At 45.8% G+C, this 17,382-nt stretch overlaps 1 protein-coding gene across 6 annotated transcripts in view; it reads right to left on the minus strand.

The window, feature by feature from the left end:
* LOC121579146 (calcium/calmodulin-dependent protein kinase kinase 1-like) overlaps nt 1-17,382 on the minus strand; it is a 116,239-nt gene that overhangs the window by 60,794 nt on the left and 38,063 nt on the right. For 5 of the 6 annotated variants that reach the window (XM_045224233.1, XM_045224235.1, XM_045224236.1 and 2 more), the window contains 3 exons: nt 15,680-16,098; nt 7,241-7,288; nt 3,737-3,790 (listed from right to left, as the gene is read on the minus strand). In XM_045224233.1, coding sequence (XP_045080168.1) covers nt 3,737-3,790; nt 7,241-7,288; nt 15,680-15,997 — 420 coding nt within the window. In that variant the 5' untranslated portion in view covers nt 15,998-16,098. Of the gene's footprint in view, nt 1-3,736; nt 3,791-7,240; nt 7,289-14,446; nt 14,960-15,679; nt 16,099-17,382 lie in introns of those variants that run through there. The other variant, XM_045224237.1, reaches the window with a different exon arrangement.

Consider the following 17,382-nt stretch of genomic DNA (forward strand, 5'->3'; position numbering starts at 1 on the left):
GGGAGAGAGGGGAGAGAGGGAGAGAGGGAAGATAGGGGGAGGGGGAGAGAGGGAAGAGAGAGAGAGGGAGAGAGGGAGAGGGAGAGAGGAGAGAGAGGAGAGAAGAGAGGGAAGAGAGGGAAGAGAGGGGAGAGAGGGGAGAGAGGGAGAGAGGGGAGAGAGGGAAGAGGGAATATAGGGGAGAGAGGGGAGAGAGGGAAGAGAGGGAAGAGAGGGAAGAGAGGGGAGAGAGGGAGAGAGGGGAGAGAGGGAGAGAGGGAGAGAGGGGAGAGAGGAAAGAGAGAAGAAGGGGAGAGAGGGGAGAGAGGGGAGAGAGGGAGAGAGGGAGAGGGGAGAGAGGGAGAGAGGGGAGAGAGGGGGAGAGGAGAGAGCGAAGAGGGGAGAGAGGGGAGAGAGGGAGAGAGGGAAGAGAGGGGGAGAGGGGAGAGAGGGGAGAGAGGGGAGAGAGGAAGAGGAGAGGAGAGAGAGGGAAGAGAGGAAGGGGGAAGAGAGGGAAGAGAGGGAGAGAGGGGAGAGAGGGAAGAGAGGGGGAGAGAGGGGGAGAGAGGGGAGAGAGAGGGAAGAAGAAGGGGGGGGGAAGAGAGGGAAGAGAGAGAGAGGGGAGAGAGGGAAGATAGGGGAGAGAGGGGAGAGAGGGGAGAGAGAGGGAAGAGAGGGGAGAGAAGAAAGAGAGGGGAGAGAGGAGAGAGAGGGAAGAGAGGGGAGAGAGGAAAGAGAGGGAAGAGAGGGGAGAGAGGGAAGAGAGGGAAGAGAGGGGAGAGAGGGAAGAGAGGGGAGAGAGGGGAGAGAGGGGAGAGAGGGAAGAGAGCGAACTACTACTGAACAACAGCACCAGGCAGGGAGCGAACTACTACTGAACAGCACCAGGCAGGGAGCGAACTACTACTGAACAGCACCAGGCAGGGAGCGAACTACTATTGAACAGCACCAGGGTGAGCTCAGTGAGCCAGTGGCAACAAGCTGACAGTGCAGTTAGGTTTGATTACAAATGCACAGCGAGATGGCAAACCCATTGGTTTAAAGAACACTGACAGAAAATACACTGATATACTACCACAGCAGGGCTTCCAGAACTGCTGTTATTTTTAATGAGGAAAAAATGTACTTACTACGACTGTGATATGTGGTTGTCTCACCTAGCTATCTTAAGATGAATGCACCAACTGTAATTCGCTCTGGATAAGTGTGTCTCAGACTAAAATGTAAAAAAAAAAATGTATTTAGTTGAATGCACTGATAGTCACTCTGGATAAGAGTGTCAACTTGCTAAATAACTTAATTTACATTTTAAATGATACAATGTAACCACCTCTGTTTCCAGTGGTCTAGTGTGCAGCTGACACCATGTAGGGCCCTCCTTGTGTTCCCTCCCTGCTGTATCCTCTCATCCTCACTCATGTCCCTTTATCTTCCAGTTAATGGCCCCCTGCCTTCTGCAGGACAGACAGTGACAACCGCTGCTGAAGTACACCCTTACCTTAGCAGCGGGGGGGGGTGGAGAGGTCGGAAATCATTAGAAGAGAGAGAGAGAGAGAGAGAGAGAGAGAGAGAGAGAGAGAGAGAGAGAGAGAGAGATGCTCTCAGTTGGTAGAGCATGGTGCTTGCAACACCAGGGTTGAGGGTTCGATTCCCACGGGGGATAAATATGAAAAAATAAAAAAAAGTCTGAAAATGTATGAACCTCACTACTGTAAGTCGCTCTGGAGAAGAGCGTCTGCTTAAATGACTAAAATGTCAATGCAAATGTTGAGGGGGGTTTATTTCCTGTGTCTGAGAGTCGTGTCTGTCTGAGAGTCGGTGTCTGTCTGAGAGTCGGTGTCTGTCTGAGAGTCGGTGTCTGTCTGAGAGTCAGTGTCTGTCTGAGAGTCAGTGTCTGTCTGAGAGTCAGTGTCTGTCTGAGAGTCAGTGTCTGTCTGAGAGTCAGTGTCTGTCTGAGAGTCAGTGTCTGTCTGAGAGTCGGTGTCTGTCTGTCTGGGGTTTGTCCACTAAATTTGACCAGCAACAACTGGGACCTAAAAGACGCCCACCATGAGCGACCAGTAAATTTGCCCAAGAACAGGCAAAAAAAATATTAAACCCACACAAAACTTAAAGACAGGAAGCAAACCAAAAAGTGGAGCAAAACTAAAAACAGGGGAGTGTGCTCACAACCAACAGAAAATAACTTCCATCTCACAACATGATCAACTTAAATGCGTCAAAACCGCAGAGACCCATCTGCCTTAGGGACTAATATACAGGGCGAACTCCACGGACTGTTGCTATGTTGTGAAATGCCGTGTTCAAGCATGAACTCCACCTCAACGTAAAGTCCATGGCTTTATTTTTTTATTTTAGCCTGTGTGTTTATGCAACTTTCAAAATGATTCCACCAATCTTATATCCCCTCAGGGTGGATGTCAGTGACAGAAACTCTACCACAAAAGGTGTATTTTGAACACTCATATATCTGGGCACAGCAGAGCTTCAGAGCAGGTGATTAGAGCGACTACCATACTCATGGGAAACAAGATCCCGGTCGCTGCTGGACCTCTGCCAGTCACTTCGGCTGACACAGAGAAAGAACATCAGAGATGATCTTGTAATCTACGATAGATTGTAGATTGTTTACACGATTATAGCGTGCAAAACTGGACAACAAAATCACAAAATAATCTGTTGCAAAATCGAAATATGTACTTGACATCTCTGTTACAGGGAAGCCTTTCTTGTTGTGTAGCATCTTTGCCGTTAGAAGGTTACTGGTACTCTGTGTGTGGATGTATGGGCTGAGCTCCCACCTTGAGCTCACTGTGGACACAGATCCAATCAAAACAGTGAGGAGCCAAGTCTGAATGCCAGGAAATAGAATTAAACCGTGGCAGGTGCCCTCCTCCTCTTCCTCCTCCTCCTCCTCCTCCACCTCCTCTCTCTCCTCTCTCTCTCCTCTCCCTCCTCTCTCTCTCCTCTCCCTCCTCTCCCTCCTCTCTCTCCCTCTCCCTTCTCTCGCTCCCTCCTCTCCCTCCTCTCTCTCCCTCTCCCTTCTCTCGCTCCCTCCTCTCCCTCCTCTCTCTCTCTCTCCTCTCCCTCCCTCTCTCTCCTCTCCCTTCTCTCTCTCCCTCCCTCTCCCTCTCCCTCTCCCTCCTCTCTCTTCTTCCTTCTCTCTCTCCTCCTCCTCCTCTCCCTCTCCCTCTCCCTTCTCTCTCTCCTCTCCCTATAACATGCAATCTGTCCATTCATTTACAGTACAGGCCATCTCCCTGCCAGCATGAGCACTAACACGGGGAACGGGGTACCATTTCCCACTGATGTGATTGCTTTGCATCGACACCATTGAGATGAGTCACAAACACACACACACACACACACACACACACACACACACACACACACACACACACACACACACACACACACACACACACACACACACACACACACACACACACACACACACACACACACACACACACACACACACACACACACACACACACACACACAGGGGGAAAATTAAGACAGTGTGCAGCTAGATAAAGGCCTTCAGTTGGGCCATTAACATTTCAAGCCACTAAAATGTTCCACTTCACAAAGAGCTGAAAATGGTTGATGGATCATAATTGTCTCCTTTTATAAGTAGAAAGAGGGCTAACACACACACACACACACACACACACACACACACACACAGACACACATACACACATACACACACACAGACACACACACACCGAACAAACACACGCTGGTCACTTACATAGTGTTTGTCGTCATTGTCATTGTAGACCAGTTTGACCACCCCGTAGGAGCCCTGCAAAGTCACAGGACAGGAGAGAGAAATGTCAATGACGCAACATATTGAATCCATCTCTGTATGTTCTTATACTGTCTCTCTACAATTCTCTGTTGGGTTTCTCTAGTCTTAGTATGTGAAGAATGAATCATCTGTGAAACAGAACACATCTTTAGAAATCCACCCCAATCCCAGCCAGCCCTGGGTGTTCTAAACCAACCAGTAGTCAGAGGAAGCAGGATGAGATGCTTCATTGACACACTATTACCGTATGGTTCAGGTTCACATCAAAGCAACGTGACTCATCCAGAGGCTTTCATAAGGAGGAAGGACAGAGACAGTGTAAATAGCCTGAGTGATCATTCTTAAGAGAAACCACCGTTGGATCAGGAGGTGGCTAATCTCTAATGGGCAGATGCACATACAATGAGGGAAAAAAAGTATTTGATCCCCTGCTGATTTTGTACGTATGCCCACTGACAAAGACATGATCAGTCTATAATTTTAATGGTAGGTTTATTTGAACAGTGAGGGACAAAATAACAACAAAAAAATCCAGAAAAACGCATGTAAAAATGTTTATGAATTGATTTGCATTTTAATGAGGGAAATCATTATTTGACCCCTCTGCAAAACATGACTTAGTACTTGGTGGCAAAACCCTTGTTGGCAATCACAGAGGTCAGACGTTTCTTGTAGTTGGCCACCAGCTTTGCACACATCTCAGGAGGGATTTTGTCCCACTCCTCTTTGCAGATCTTCACCAAGTCATTAAGGTTTCGAGGCTGACGTTTGGCAACTCGAACCTTCAGCTCCCTCCACAGATTTTCTATGGGATTAATGTCTGGAGACTGGATAGGCCACTCCAGGACCTTAATGTACTTCTTCTTGAGCCACTCCTTTGTTGCCTTGGCCGTGTGTTTTGGGTCATTGTCATGCTGGAATACCCATCCACGACCCATTTTCAATGCCCTGGCTGAGGGAAGGAGGTTCTCACCCAAGATTTGACGGTACATGGCCCCGTCCATCGTCCCTTTGATGCGGTGAAGTTGTCCTGTCCCCTTAGCAGAAAAACACCCCCAAAGCATAATGTTTCCACCTCCATGTTTGACGGTGGGGATGGGTTTTTTGGGGTCATAGGCAGCATTTCTCCTCCTCCAAACACGCCGAGTCGAGTTGATGCCAAAGAGCTCCATTTTGGTCTCATCTGACCACAACACTTTCACCCAGTTCTCCTCTGAATCATTCAGATGTTCATTGGCAAACTTCAGACAGGCCTGTATATGTGCTTTCCTGAGCAGGGGGACCTTGCAGGCGCTGCAGGATTTCAGTACTTCACGGCGTAGTGTGTTACCAATTGTTTTCTTGGTGACTATGGTCCCAGCTGCCTTGAGATCATTGACAAGATCCTCCCGTGTAGTTCTGGGCTGATTCCTCACCGTTCTCATGATCATTGCAACTCCACGAGGTGAGATCTTGCATGGAGCCCCAGGCCGAGGGAGATTGACAGTTATTTTGTGTTTCTTCCATTTGCGAATAATCGCACCAACTGTTGTCACCTTCTCACCAAGCTGCTTGGCGATGGTCTTGTAGCCCATTCCAGCCTTGTGTAGGTTTACAATCTTGTCCCTGACATCATTGGAGAGCTCTTTGGTCTTGGCCATGGTGGAGAGTTTGGAATCTGATTGATTGATTGCTTCTGTGGACAGGTGTCTTTTATACAGGTAACAAGCTGAGATTAGGAGCACTCCCTTTAAGAGTGTTTTTCTGGATTTTGTTGTTGTTATTCTGTCTCTCACTGTTCAAATAAACCTACCATTAAAATTATAGACTGATCATTTCTTTATCAGTGGGCAAACGTACAAAATCAGCAGGGGATCAAATACTTTTTTCCCTCACTGTAACATAACAGGTATTGTACCATCTGTCAAAAGACTGTGGGATGCTACGACTAACGAGGAACTTTGTTCTGGTGCAGAGAGTTTTTTCGTCACTGGTCATTTGGACAAATCACGATTTCACAGGTGTTCGCATCTTTGGAATTTCAGAAGGGGAGGGGACAATTGACCCATAGACTTGCCTGTAACATGCAAAGAGTGGGGGACGGCGCTACCACCCTGCTTCAGCTCCTCTTTCCAACACATCTCCCCTCCAAGATTAAGAGGCAGCCAGCTAGAGACTACTATGGCATGGACCGACTGGATCCATGTGGAACTGAATGTGGGCCCCAGTGGAAACCCCCATGACTCTTATATGAACTATAGAGAGAACAGCTACTACTGAATATCTAAAGGATGGGCGTCTTGTATTGATGGTCAGGCCCTTTAATGGCGAATGTTTCATAAGCCTGTCCTGATTGACAAGACAGACCCAGACACAGACAGACCCAGACAGACAGAGACAGACCCAGACAGACAGACAGACCCAGACAGATACAGACCCAGACAGACAGACCCAGACAGACAGACAGACAGACCCAGACCGATACAGACCCAGACAGACCGGTACAGACCGACAGACCGATACAGACCCAGACAGACAGATACAGACCCAGACAGATACAGACCCAGACAGACAGATACAGACACAGACAGATACAGACCCAGACAGAGACAGACCCAGACAGACAGAGACAGACCCAGACAGACAGAGACACAGACAGACCGATACAGACCCAGACAGACAGATACAGACCCAGACAGATACAGACCCAGACAGACAGAGACAGACCCAGACAGACAGACAGACCCAGACAGACAGACAGACCCAGACAGACAGAGACAGACCCAGACAGACAGACACAGACCCAGAGACAGACAGACCCAGACAGACAGATACAGACCCAGACAGAGACAGACCCAGACAGAGGCAGACAGACAGACCCATTCAGAGACAAACAGAGACAGACAGAGACAGATCCAGACAGACAGAACCAGACAGATACAGACCCAGACAGACCCAGACAGAGACAGACCCAGACAGAACCAGACAGATACAGACCCAGACAGAACCAGACAGATAAAGACCCAGACAGAACCAGACAGATACAGATCCAGACAGAACCAGACAGATACAGACCCAGACAGAACCAGACAGATACAGACCCAGACAGAACCAGACAGATACAGACCCAGACAGACAGACCCAGACAGACAGAACCAGACAGATACAGACCCAGACAGACCCAGATAGACCCCAACAGAGACACACAGACAGACCCAGACAAGGGCAGAACCAGGCAGAGACAGCCCAGGGATAACACCAACGGGGTTGACATAAGGCAATTGAACATGGGCTATTCCACTCAGGGATAATATTGATTTGAATTTGGTGTTAATCATAACAGACTGTATAATCAGTGGGAGACAGGTCGATACAACAGGGACACAATGGTAAAGAAACATGCTAGACCAACATCAGAATGAGAATAATTAAACACAGGGTGTTCTGTGTTAGGTCTAGGCTCACCTTTCCAATCTCATTCTTCAGCTTGTACTGGTTCAGCTGGACACAGTCCTTCAGCACCAACAAGACAAGAAAGGGATTACATTTGTAAACAACATTTGAAAGAAAGAGATAGGATGATTCACCCATCTACCCTATCCACCGGAGGAGAGAAATATAATATTGGATGACTAAAATACAGCCTTGGGTACACGAACAAAATGTTCTCCACTGCCTAGCTCATAGAGATGGTAGTAGCGATGTGTACGGTCACTGAATTCTGTTTACAGTCACAGATCCATTACAGGGCTGTTTAAATGGATGATTCTGAGCTCCATAGCAACCACTGATACTGCATGCACTCAACCAGGGACAGTCAACTAGGGGACAGTCAACCAGGGACAAGGCATAGAGAGGAGCATTGAGTAGGCAGGGCAGGAGGAGAGAGAAAAGAGGAGAGAGAGGACAGATGGATGGACAAAACAATTGTGAAAGAAAGAAAGAGGGAAGCAGCCCTGCACTGTTGGAGAGAGAGAGAGACAGAGAGATAGAGAGAGAGAGAGTGAAGAAGAGAGAGAGAGAGAGAGAGAGAGAGAGAGAGAGAGAGAGAGAGAGAGAGTGGAGAGAGAGAGTGAGATAGAGAGAGATAGAGAGAGTGAAGGAGAGTGAAGAAGAGAGAGAGAGAGATGGACGGAAAGAAGAGAAGACAGCTCTCCCTCCCTACTCAGAGGACACAGCTCTCCCTCCCTATTCAGAGGACACAGCTCTCCCTCCCTACTCAGAGGACACAGCTCTCCCTCCCTATTCAGAGGACACAGCTCTCACTCCCTACTCAGAGGACACAGCTCTCCCTCCCTACTCAGAGGACACAGCTCTCCCTCCCTATTCAGAGGACACAGCTCTCCCTCCCTATTCAGAGGACACAGCTCTCCCTCCCTACTCAGAGGACACAGCTCTCCCTCCCTATTCAGAGGACACAGCTCTCCCTCCCTATTCAGAGGACACAGCTCTCCCTCCCTATTCAGAGGACACAGCTCTCCCTCCCTACTCAGAGGACACAGCTCTCCCTCCCTATTCAGAGGACACAGCTCTCCCTCCCTATTCAGAGGACACAGCTCTCCCTCCCTATTCAGAGGACACAGCTATCCCTCCACCCATAAAGCCATTCCTCCCTCCCTCCCTCCACTTCCTTCTCCCCTCTTAGGGGGTGACAGTTGCTGAGCTGTCATTTCCTCCTACGCATCTCTCCCTTCATACATCTCTCTTCCTCCTCTCCATATCCCTTCATACATCTCTCTTCCTCCTCTCCATATCCCTTGATACATCTCTCTTCCTTCTCTCCATATCCCTTGATGCATCTCTCTTCCTCCTCTCCATATCCCTTGATACATCTCTCTTCCTCCTCTCCATATCCCTTGATGCATCTCTCTTCTTCCTCTCCATATCCCTTGATTCATCTCTCTTCCTCCTCTCCATATCCCTTGTTGCATCTCTCTTCCTCCTCTCCATATCCCCCGGTTCGTTGGATGGTGTATACCATGTGTATAATGTACAAACGACTAATAAAACTTGAAACTTTCATTGTTTTACAGAAAACCTTTATTGACCCAAAAAGAGTATTGAATGCGGGTAAAACGCAAAAGTACATGTTTTCTGGAGCCGCATAAAAATGATGCTAAATACTTAAGCATATGTACTTTGGATGGTGCCCACATTGATCGTGTCCCTGCTTACAAATATCTGGATAGATGATAAGCTGTCTTTTAAAAAGCATATTGATGAGTTTGTTAAGTAGATGAGAATTAAAATGGGCTTCTTCTATAGAAATAGGCCCTGCCTCTCGCTAAATAGTCGACGTTCCTATCGGCCCTAGACTATGGCGACATCATCTATATGAATGCAGCTGCCACTTCATTAAAGCCGTTAGATACCATAGTGCACTTAATTTTATCACAGGTGACAGGTTTAGGACATCACTGCATTCTCTACCAGAAGGTAGGCTGGCTCTCTTTGGCCTCACGTAGCTCTCTTTTCATTTATAAAGCTATTTTTAGAAAAACACCCACTGTACCTAACAACATTAATAACCTTTAGACGTACAAGTTACCATACCCAAACTCAAGGATGGCTAACTCTGGAAACTGCAAGCAGCAAAAACAAATATAGTATTTTACAAAAACAGAATAATTTACCTTGATTAAATTGGAATACAATCACATATGTCTATCTATTTATGTGTGGGAATACTTGGGAACAGATTTCCTCAATTTAAATCACTTTGAGCTTATTTCCTGGTGATTTTAAAGTCTCCATTTTGGTTCTGTCCCTCACCTTGAAGTGGCCCTGCAGGGGAGAGAGGTTCTGTCCCTCACCTTGAAGTGGCCCTGCAGGGGAGAGAGGTTCTGTCCCTCACCTTGAAGTGGCCCTGCAGGGGAGAGAGGTTCTGTCCCTCACCTTGAAGTGGCCCTGTAGGAGAGAGAGGTTCTGTCCCTCACCTTGAAGTGGCCCTGTAGGAGAGAGAGGTTCTGTCCCTCACCTTGAAGTGGCCCTGCAGGGGAGAGAGGTTCTGTCCCTCACCTTGAAGTGGCCCTGCAGGGGAGAGGTCAATAGTTTCTTCCAACACGTTAGTGAGGGCAGAGCGACTCACCGGAGTGCATTGTGGGAGGCTGGGCCCCACTTACATAGACATTAGTCCTTCATTACTGAGTATCGGATGACTAGCCAATAAATAGAAGAGGGAGATTTATTGGTGCCACAACGCTGCATTAGAAAAAAGCTCATGCTTTTTCTGCAAAGTGGGAAGGCGATGCGGTCACTGTGGTCGCAAAATTAGGAGCGAGACGGAGGGGGCAGAGTGAGAAAGAGAGAGACGAGAGAGAGAGAGAGACGAGAGAGAGAGAGACGAGAGAGAGAGAGACGAGAGAGAGAGACGAGAGAGAGAGAGAGAGAGAGAGAGAGAGAGAGAGAGAGAGAGAGAGAGAAAGAGAGAGAGAGACGAGAGAGAGAGAGAGAGAGAGAGAGAGAGAGAGAGACAGAGAGAGAGACGAGAGAGAGAGAGAGACGAGAGAGACGAGAGAGAGAGAGAGAGAGACGAGAGAGAAAGAGAGAGAGAGAGAGAGAGAGAGAGAGAGAGAGACTAGAGAGAGAGACGAGAGACGAGAGAGACGAGAGAGAGAGAGAGGGGGGAGAAGAAGAGAGAGAGAGAGAGAGGGGGGAGAAGAAGAGAGAGAGAAAGGGAGAGCTAGAAAGAGATTCCTAATACCACTGGAACATCAAAACTATGAGACAAGGATGTGGGATGCTGTTGTGGATGTGGCTGAGATCATCTGACTGTCAGTGTTGTTAAAGTATCCCTGCATTGTTGGTTTCAGGTGTTACTCTACGGATTAGAGACTCCATAATGATGTTCATCCCTCTGAGATAGGGAGGGAGGGAGGGAGGGAGGGAGGGAGGGAGGGAGGGAGGGAATTGTAAAATAATCCACCACTCCACTAATAGAGGAAAAACATAACTATTGTAAAATATACTGTGTCCGTAAAATAGTATATAGAAGCCTAAGTACTGTTGTCCATTAGTTTACTCCAATTACAGGTTGGGTGGTAGGGTTAGGGGAAAATAATAATGGAAAATATATGAGAAAGAAAGTATATATACTACCAATGAAAAGTTTGGACACAACCACTCATTCCAGGGTTTTTCTTTATTTTTACTATTTTCTACATTGTAGTATAATAGTGAAGACATCAAAACTATGAAATAACACATATGGGGCGGCGCACAAATGGCCCAGCATCGTCCAGGGTAGGGGAGGGAATGGCCGGCAGGGATGTAGCTCAGTTGGTAGAGCATGGCGTTTGCAACGCCAGGGTTGTGGGTTCGATTCCCACGGGGGGTATGAAAAATAAAATTAAAATAATGTATGCACTCACTAACTGTAAGTCGCTCTGGATAAGAGCGTCTGCTAAATGACTAAAATGTAAAATATAAATATGGAATAATGTAGTAACCAAAAAAGTGTTAAACAAATCAAAATATATTTTATATTTGAAATTCTTCAAAGTAGCCACCCTTTGCCTTGATGACATCTTTGCACACTCTTGGAATTCTCTCAACCAGCTTCATGACGTAGTCACCTGGAATACATTTCAATTAACAGGTAATTTGTGGAATTTCTTTCCTTCTTAATGCGCTTGAGCCAATCAGTTGTGTTGGGACAAGGTAGGGGTGGTATACAGAAGATAGCCCTATTTCGTAAAAGACCAAGTCCATATTATGGCAAGAACAGTTCAAATAAGCAAAGAGAAACGACAGTCCATCATTACTTTAAGACATGAAGGTCAGTCAATCTGGAAAATTTCAAGAACTTTTAAAGTTTCTTCAAGTGCAGTCGCAAAAAACATCAAGCGCTATGATGAAACTGGCTCTCATGAGGACCGCCACAGGAAAGGAAGTCCTAGAGTTACCTCTGCTGCAGAGGATAAGTTCATTAGAGTTAACTGCACCTCAGATTGCAGCCCAAATAAATACTTCACAGAGTTCAAGTAACAGACACATCTCAACATCAACTGTTCAGAAGAGACTGCGTGAATCAGGCCTTCATGGCCGAATTGCTGCAAAGAAACCACTACTAAAGGACACCAATAAGAAGAAGAGACTTGCTTGGGACAAGAAACACGCGCAATGGACATTAGACCGGTGGAAATCTGTCCTTTGGTCTGATGAGTCCAAATTTTAGATTTTTGGTTCCAACCGCTGTGTCTTTGTGAAACGCGGTGTGGGTGAATGGATGATCTCTGCATGTGTATTTCCTACCGTAAAGCATGGAGGAGGAGGTGTGATGGTGTGGGGGTGCTTTGCTGGTGACACTGTCAGTGATTTATTTAGAATTCAAGGCACACTTAACCAGCATGGCTATCACAGCATTCTGCAGCGATATGCTATCCCATCTGGTTTGCGCTTAGTGGGACTATCATTTGTTTTTCAACAGGACAATGACCCAACACACCTCCAGGCTGTGTAAGGGCTATTTGACCAAGAAGGAGAGTGATGAAGTGCTGCATCAGATGACCTGGCCTCCACAATCACCCGACCTCAACCCAATTGAGGTGGTTTGGGATGAGTTGGACCGCAGAGTGAAGGAAAAGCAGCCAACGAGTGCTCAGCATATGTAGGAACTCCTTCAAGACTGTTGGAAAATCATTCTTCATGAAGCTGGTTGAGAGAATGCCAAGACTGTGCAAAGCTGTCATCAAGGCAAAGGGTGGCTACTTTGAATATATTTTGATTTGTTTAACACTTTTTGGGTTAGTACATGATTCCATATGTGTTATTTCATAGTTTTGATGTCTTCACTTTTATTCTACAATGTAGAAAATAGTAAAAATAAAGAAAAACCCTTGAATGAGTAGGTGTGTCCAAACTTTCGACTGGTGCTGTATATACAGTTGAAGTCGGAAGTTTACATACACTTAGGTTGGAGTCATTAAAACTGATTTTTCAACCACTCCACACATTTCTTGTTAACCAACTATAGTTTTGGCAAGTCGGTTAGGACATCTACTTTGTGCATGACACCAGTAATTTTTCCAACAATTGTTTCCAGACAGATTATTTCACTTATAATTCACTGTATCACAATTCCAGTGGGTCAGAAGTTTACATACGCTAAGTTGACTGTGCCTTTAAACAGCTTGGAAAATTCCAGAAAAAGATGACATGGCTTTAGAAGCTTCTGATAGGCTAATTGACATCATTTGAGTCAATTGTAGGTGTACCTGTGGATGTATTTCAAGGCCTACCTTCAAACTCAGTGCCTCTTTGCTTGACATCATGGGAAAATGAAAAGAAATCAGCCAAGACCTCAGAAAAAAAATTGTAGACCTCCACAAGTCTGGTTCATCCTTGGGAGCAATTTCCAAACGCCTGAAGGTACCACGTTCATCTGTACAAACAATAGTACTTAAGTATAAACACCATGGGACCATGCAGCCGTCATACCCCTCAGGAAGGAGACGCATTCTTTCTCCTAGAGATGGACGTACTTTGGTGCGAAAAGTGCAAATCAATCCCAGAACAACAGCAATGGACCTTGTGAAGATGCTGGAGGAAACAGGTACAAAAGTATCTATATCCACAGTAAAACGAGTCCTATATCGACATAACTTGAAATGCCACTCAGCAAGGAAGAAGCCACTGCTCAAAAACCACCATAAAAAAGCCACGGTTTGCAACTGCATATGGGGACAAAGATCGTACTTTTTGGAGAAATGTCCTCTGGTCTGATGAAACAAAAATAGAACTGTTTGGCCATAATGACCATCGTTATGTTTGGAGGAAAAAGGGGGTTGCTTGCAAGCCGAAGAACACCATCCCAACCGTGAAGCACGGGGGTGGAAGCATCATGCTGTGGGGGTGGTTTGCTGCAGGAGGGACTGGTGCACTTCACAAAATAGATGGCATCACGAGGAAGGAAAATTATGTGGATATATTGAAGCAACATCTCAAGACATCAGTCAGGAATTTAAAGTCTGGTTGCAAATGGGTCTTCCAAATGGACAATGACCCCAAGCATACTTCCAACGTTGTGGCAAAATGGCTTAAGGACAACAAAGTCAAGGTATTGGAGTGGCCATCACAAAGCCCTGACCTCAATCCTATAGAACATTTGTGGGCAGAACTGAAAAAGCGTGTGCGAGCAAGGAGGCCTACAAACCTGACTCAGTTACACTAGCTCTGTCAGGAGGAATGGGCCAAAATTCACCCAACTTATTGTGGGAAGCTTGTGGAAGGCTACCTGAAATGTTTGACCCAAGTTAAACAATTTAAAGGCAATGCTACCAAATTCTAATTGAGTGTGTGTAAACGTCTAACCCACTGGGAATGTGATGAAAGAAATAAAAGCTGAAATAAATAATTCTCTCTACTATTATTCTGACATTTCACATTCTTAAAATAAAGTGGTGATCCTAACTGACCTAAGACAGGGAATTTCTACTAGGATTAAATGTCAGGAATTGTGAAAAACTGAGTTTAAATGTATTTGGCTAAGGTGTATGTAAACTTCTGAGTTCAACTGTATATTTATAAAAAAATATATATGGGGGATTGGAAATGATGAAGACAATTACATTGGTAGAAGCCACAATCTATCTGCAATATTAAAGCTGATCTACACCCTAAAAAAATTCAATAATTACAAATAAAAAAGAGGAAAACCCCTTTCTCGCTCACCATGCCATTGAAGGTCATCCATTGCGAGTGAAGTCAGAAGCATTTCCTGGTTCACTGTCACTCAGCACAGCTACAACTGCATGTACAACCTTGATGCGTCCCAAATTTAACCCTATTACCCCTATTAAACTAGGGGTTTAGTCAAAAGGAGTGCACTACATAGGGAATAGGGTGCCATTTGAGACTCAGCACCTCTGGTCTTTTAGAAGCTGACAGCCGGAGCCAGACAGAACCTTTAAACCTCTCAGTCTTAGGCTGCGTCCCAAATAGCACCCTATTCCCTATAAAGTGCACTACTTTTGACCAGGGCTCTAGGGATTAGGGTGCCATTTCATATGCACTCTTGGAGATGGGCTATTTCCTGGTGTTCTCTCAGATGAGACCAGATGGTTATCCAGCTAGAGGCAGAATATTCTATATGTACATTACACATTTCATGTCAATCCCACAATGTCATTTTACATTTACATTTTAGTAATTTAGCAGACGCTCTTATCCAGAGAGAGTGCATACGTTTTCATACTGGCCCCCCGTGGGAATCGAACCCACAACCCTGGCGTTGCAAACGCCATGCTCTACCAACTGAGCTACACGGGATGTCATGACCATCCCCGAGCATAGCACTGCCCTCAAGTCATCTCAGAACCACACACACACACACACACACACACACACACACACACACACACACACACACACACAGCCACACACACAGGGATTAGTATGTGGACTCATTAAATGCTGCTAAGACTTAAGCTCTCTGAGAGCGAAAGCTCCTGACCGACACACGCCAGGTCAGATGAGATTCATTTTCTGTCTAATAAAAGAAATATCCATCTATTCTGCACTACAAAGCTCAGTTCACAATGATGGACCATACAATCTCACTCATCCACTGTTTTCCACTGCACACAGACACACACAGCTGTGACACTCAAGCCAACAATGACTGCAACAAGATGAAAATAGGATTTTCACTGGCTGGTGTCTTCAACATTTTCTATTTCATATTATTCTATTCATTCATTTAAACCTGAAAACCTCTTTGGTATCAGTCAGATGTTCTACCACCGAACTATGCCTCCAAACCCCATTATAAACCTGACTGTTAGCCCTCTCAATTCAACTCAAAAGATAGGAGCAATAATCATTGCATATTGCACTGAACTGAACTGAATTGCATGAAATTCCTCTCCCTTTCCCTGTGTAGGTGCAGAGTCCGTTCCCTCTCACCTCTGCATCTGAGATGGAGACCTGCTTGGACTCCACGGTGGGTCTGCGTGCCACACGGGGGGAGACGTGAGCCCCCCCTGACGGGTACGCCCCCCGCTCCTGTAACGACAGCTTCCTCCCTGAGAGGTGTGCTCGCGGAGGAGGGCCACTCTTAGCTCCGCCCTGCTGAACCCCGTTCCTCACGCCATTGGCCGGTGAGACGTCCGTCTCGGTGGACTTCATGGTGACGGCAGCCATCACGGCAGTGAGGTTACCGGGGTCAGGGGTCATTGAGTCAGGGTCGTCCCTCCTGCAGCCCGGGTCGGTACTCATAGCCATCACTGGAAGCAGGTATTCGGGGTGAACGCCGGAGTAAAATGGAAGGAGGGAGGCGTCAACGTGGTCTGGGGCTGGGTGGTCACACTGGAACCTCACTGGAGCTGCAGCAAACAGAGGGTAAAGAGAGGGATCAGGCTATATTTTTGCTATTTAACCTTTATTTATCCAGCAAGTCCCATTGAGGTCAAGAGACATCTTTTACAATGGCGAACTGGCCAAGAGGGCAGCTCAATAAAAACACTGATCAAACACATGATATCATATGATATGAATGACATGGACATTGTATTATGTTCCATGGCTTACAGGTTACAGATAACAACCAGACCAATCTAATCCACCCAGGAGCACGTGCGTATTGGTCGTTCCACCAATTCGGTGCCTTTTGATTTTAGCTAATTGTAACATTCTGTCATAAAGAGCACGTTTAACTTCATAAAAATATTTTTCCCATCTCAAGAGGTTAAATAATGATGGTGAAAATGTGGAGACATTTTGGGGTTAAGTGGGTTAAAATCTTCCTAAAAGTCACAGAGATAGACAGCTCCTGTATCTCTCTCTCTCTCTCTCAATTCAATTTCAATTTCAATTCAATTTAAGGGCTTTATTGGCATGGGAAACGTGTGTTAACATTGCCAAAGCAAGTGAAGTAGATGAAATAAACAATAAATATTAACAGTAAACATTACACTCAGAAGTTTCAAAAGAATAAAGACATTTCAAATGTCATGTTATGTATATATACAGTGTTGTAACAATGTGCAAATAGTTAAAGTACAAATGGGAAAATAAATAAACATAAATATGGGTTGTATTTACAATGGTGTTTGTTCTTCACTGGTTGCCCTTTTCTTGTGGCAACAGGTCACAAATCTTGCAGCTGTGATGGCACACTGTGGTTTTTCACCCAGTAGATAAGGGAGTTTATCAAAATTGGGTTTGTTTTCTAATTCTTTGTGGATCGCTGTAATCTGAGGGAAATATGTGTCTCTAATATGGTCATACATTTGGCAGGAGGTTAGGAAGTGCAGCTCAGTTTCCAACTGATTTTGTGGACAGTGTGCACATAGCCTGTCTTCTCTTGAGAGCCAGGTCTGCCTACGGCGGCCTTTCTCAATAGCAAGGCTATGCTCACTGAGTCTGTACATAGTCAAAGCTTTCCTTAAGTTTGGGTCAGTCACAGTGGTCAGGTATTCTGCCACTGTGTACTCTCTGTTTAGGGCCAAATAGCATTCTAGTTTGCTCTGTTTTTTTTGTTTGTTCTTTCCAATGTGTCAAGTAATTCTCTTTTTGTTTTCTCATGATTTAGTTGGGTCTAGTTGTGTTGTTGTTGTTGTTGTCCTGGGGCTGTGTGGGGTCTGTTTGTGTTTGTGAACAGAGCCCCA

Source organism: Coregonus clupeaformis, chromosome 13 (assembly GCF_020615455.1).
Source record: "Coregonus clupeaformis isolate EN_2021a chromosome 13, ASM2061545v1, whole genome shotgun sequence".
NCBI lineage: Eukaryota > Metazoa > Chordata > Actinopteri > Salmoniformes > Salmonidae > Coregonus > Coregonus clupeaformis.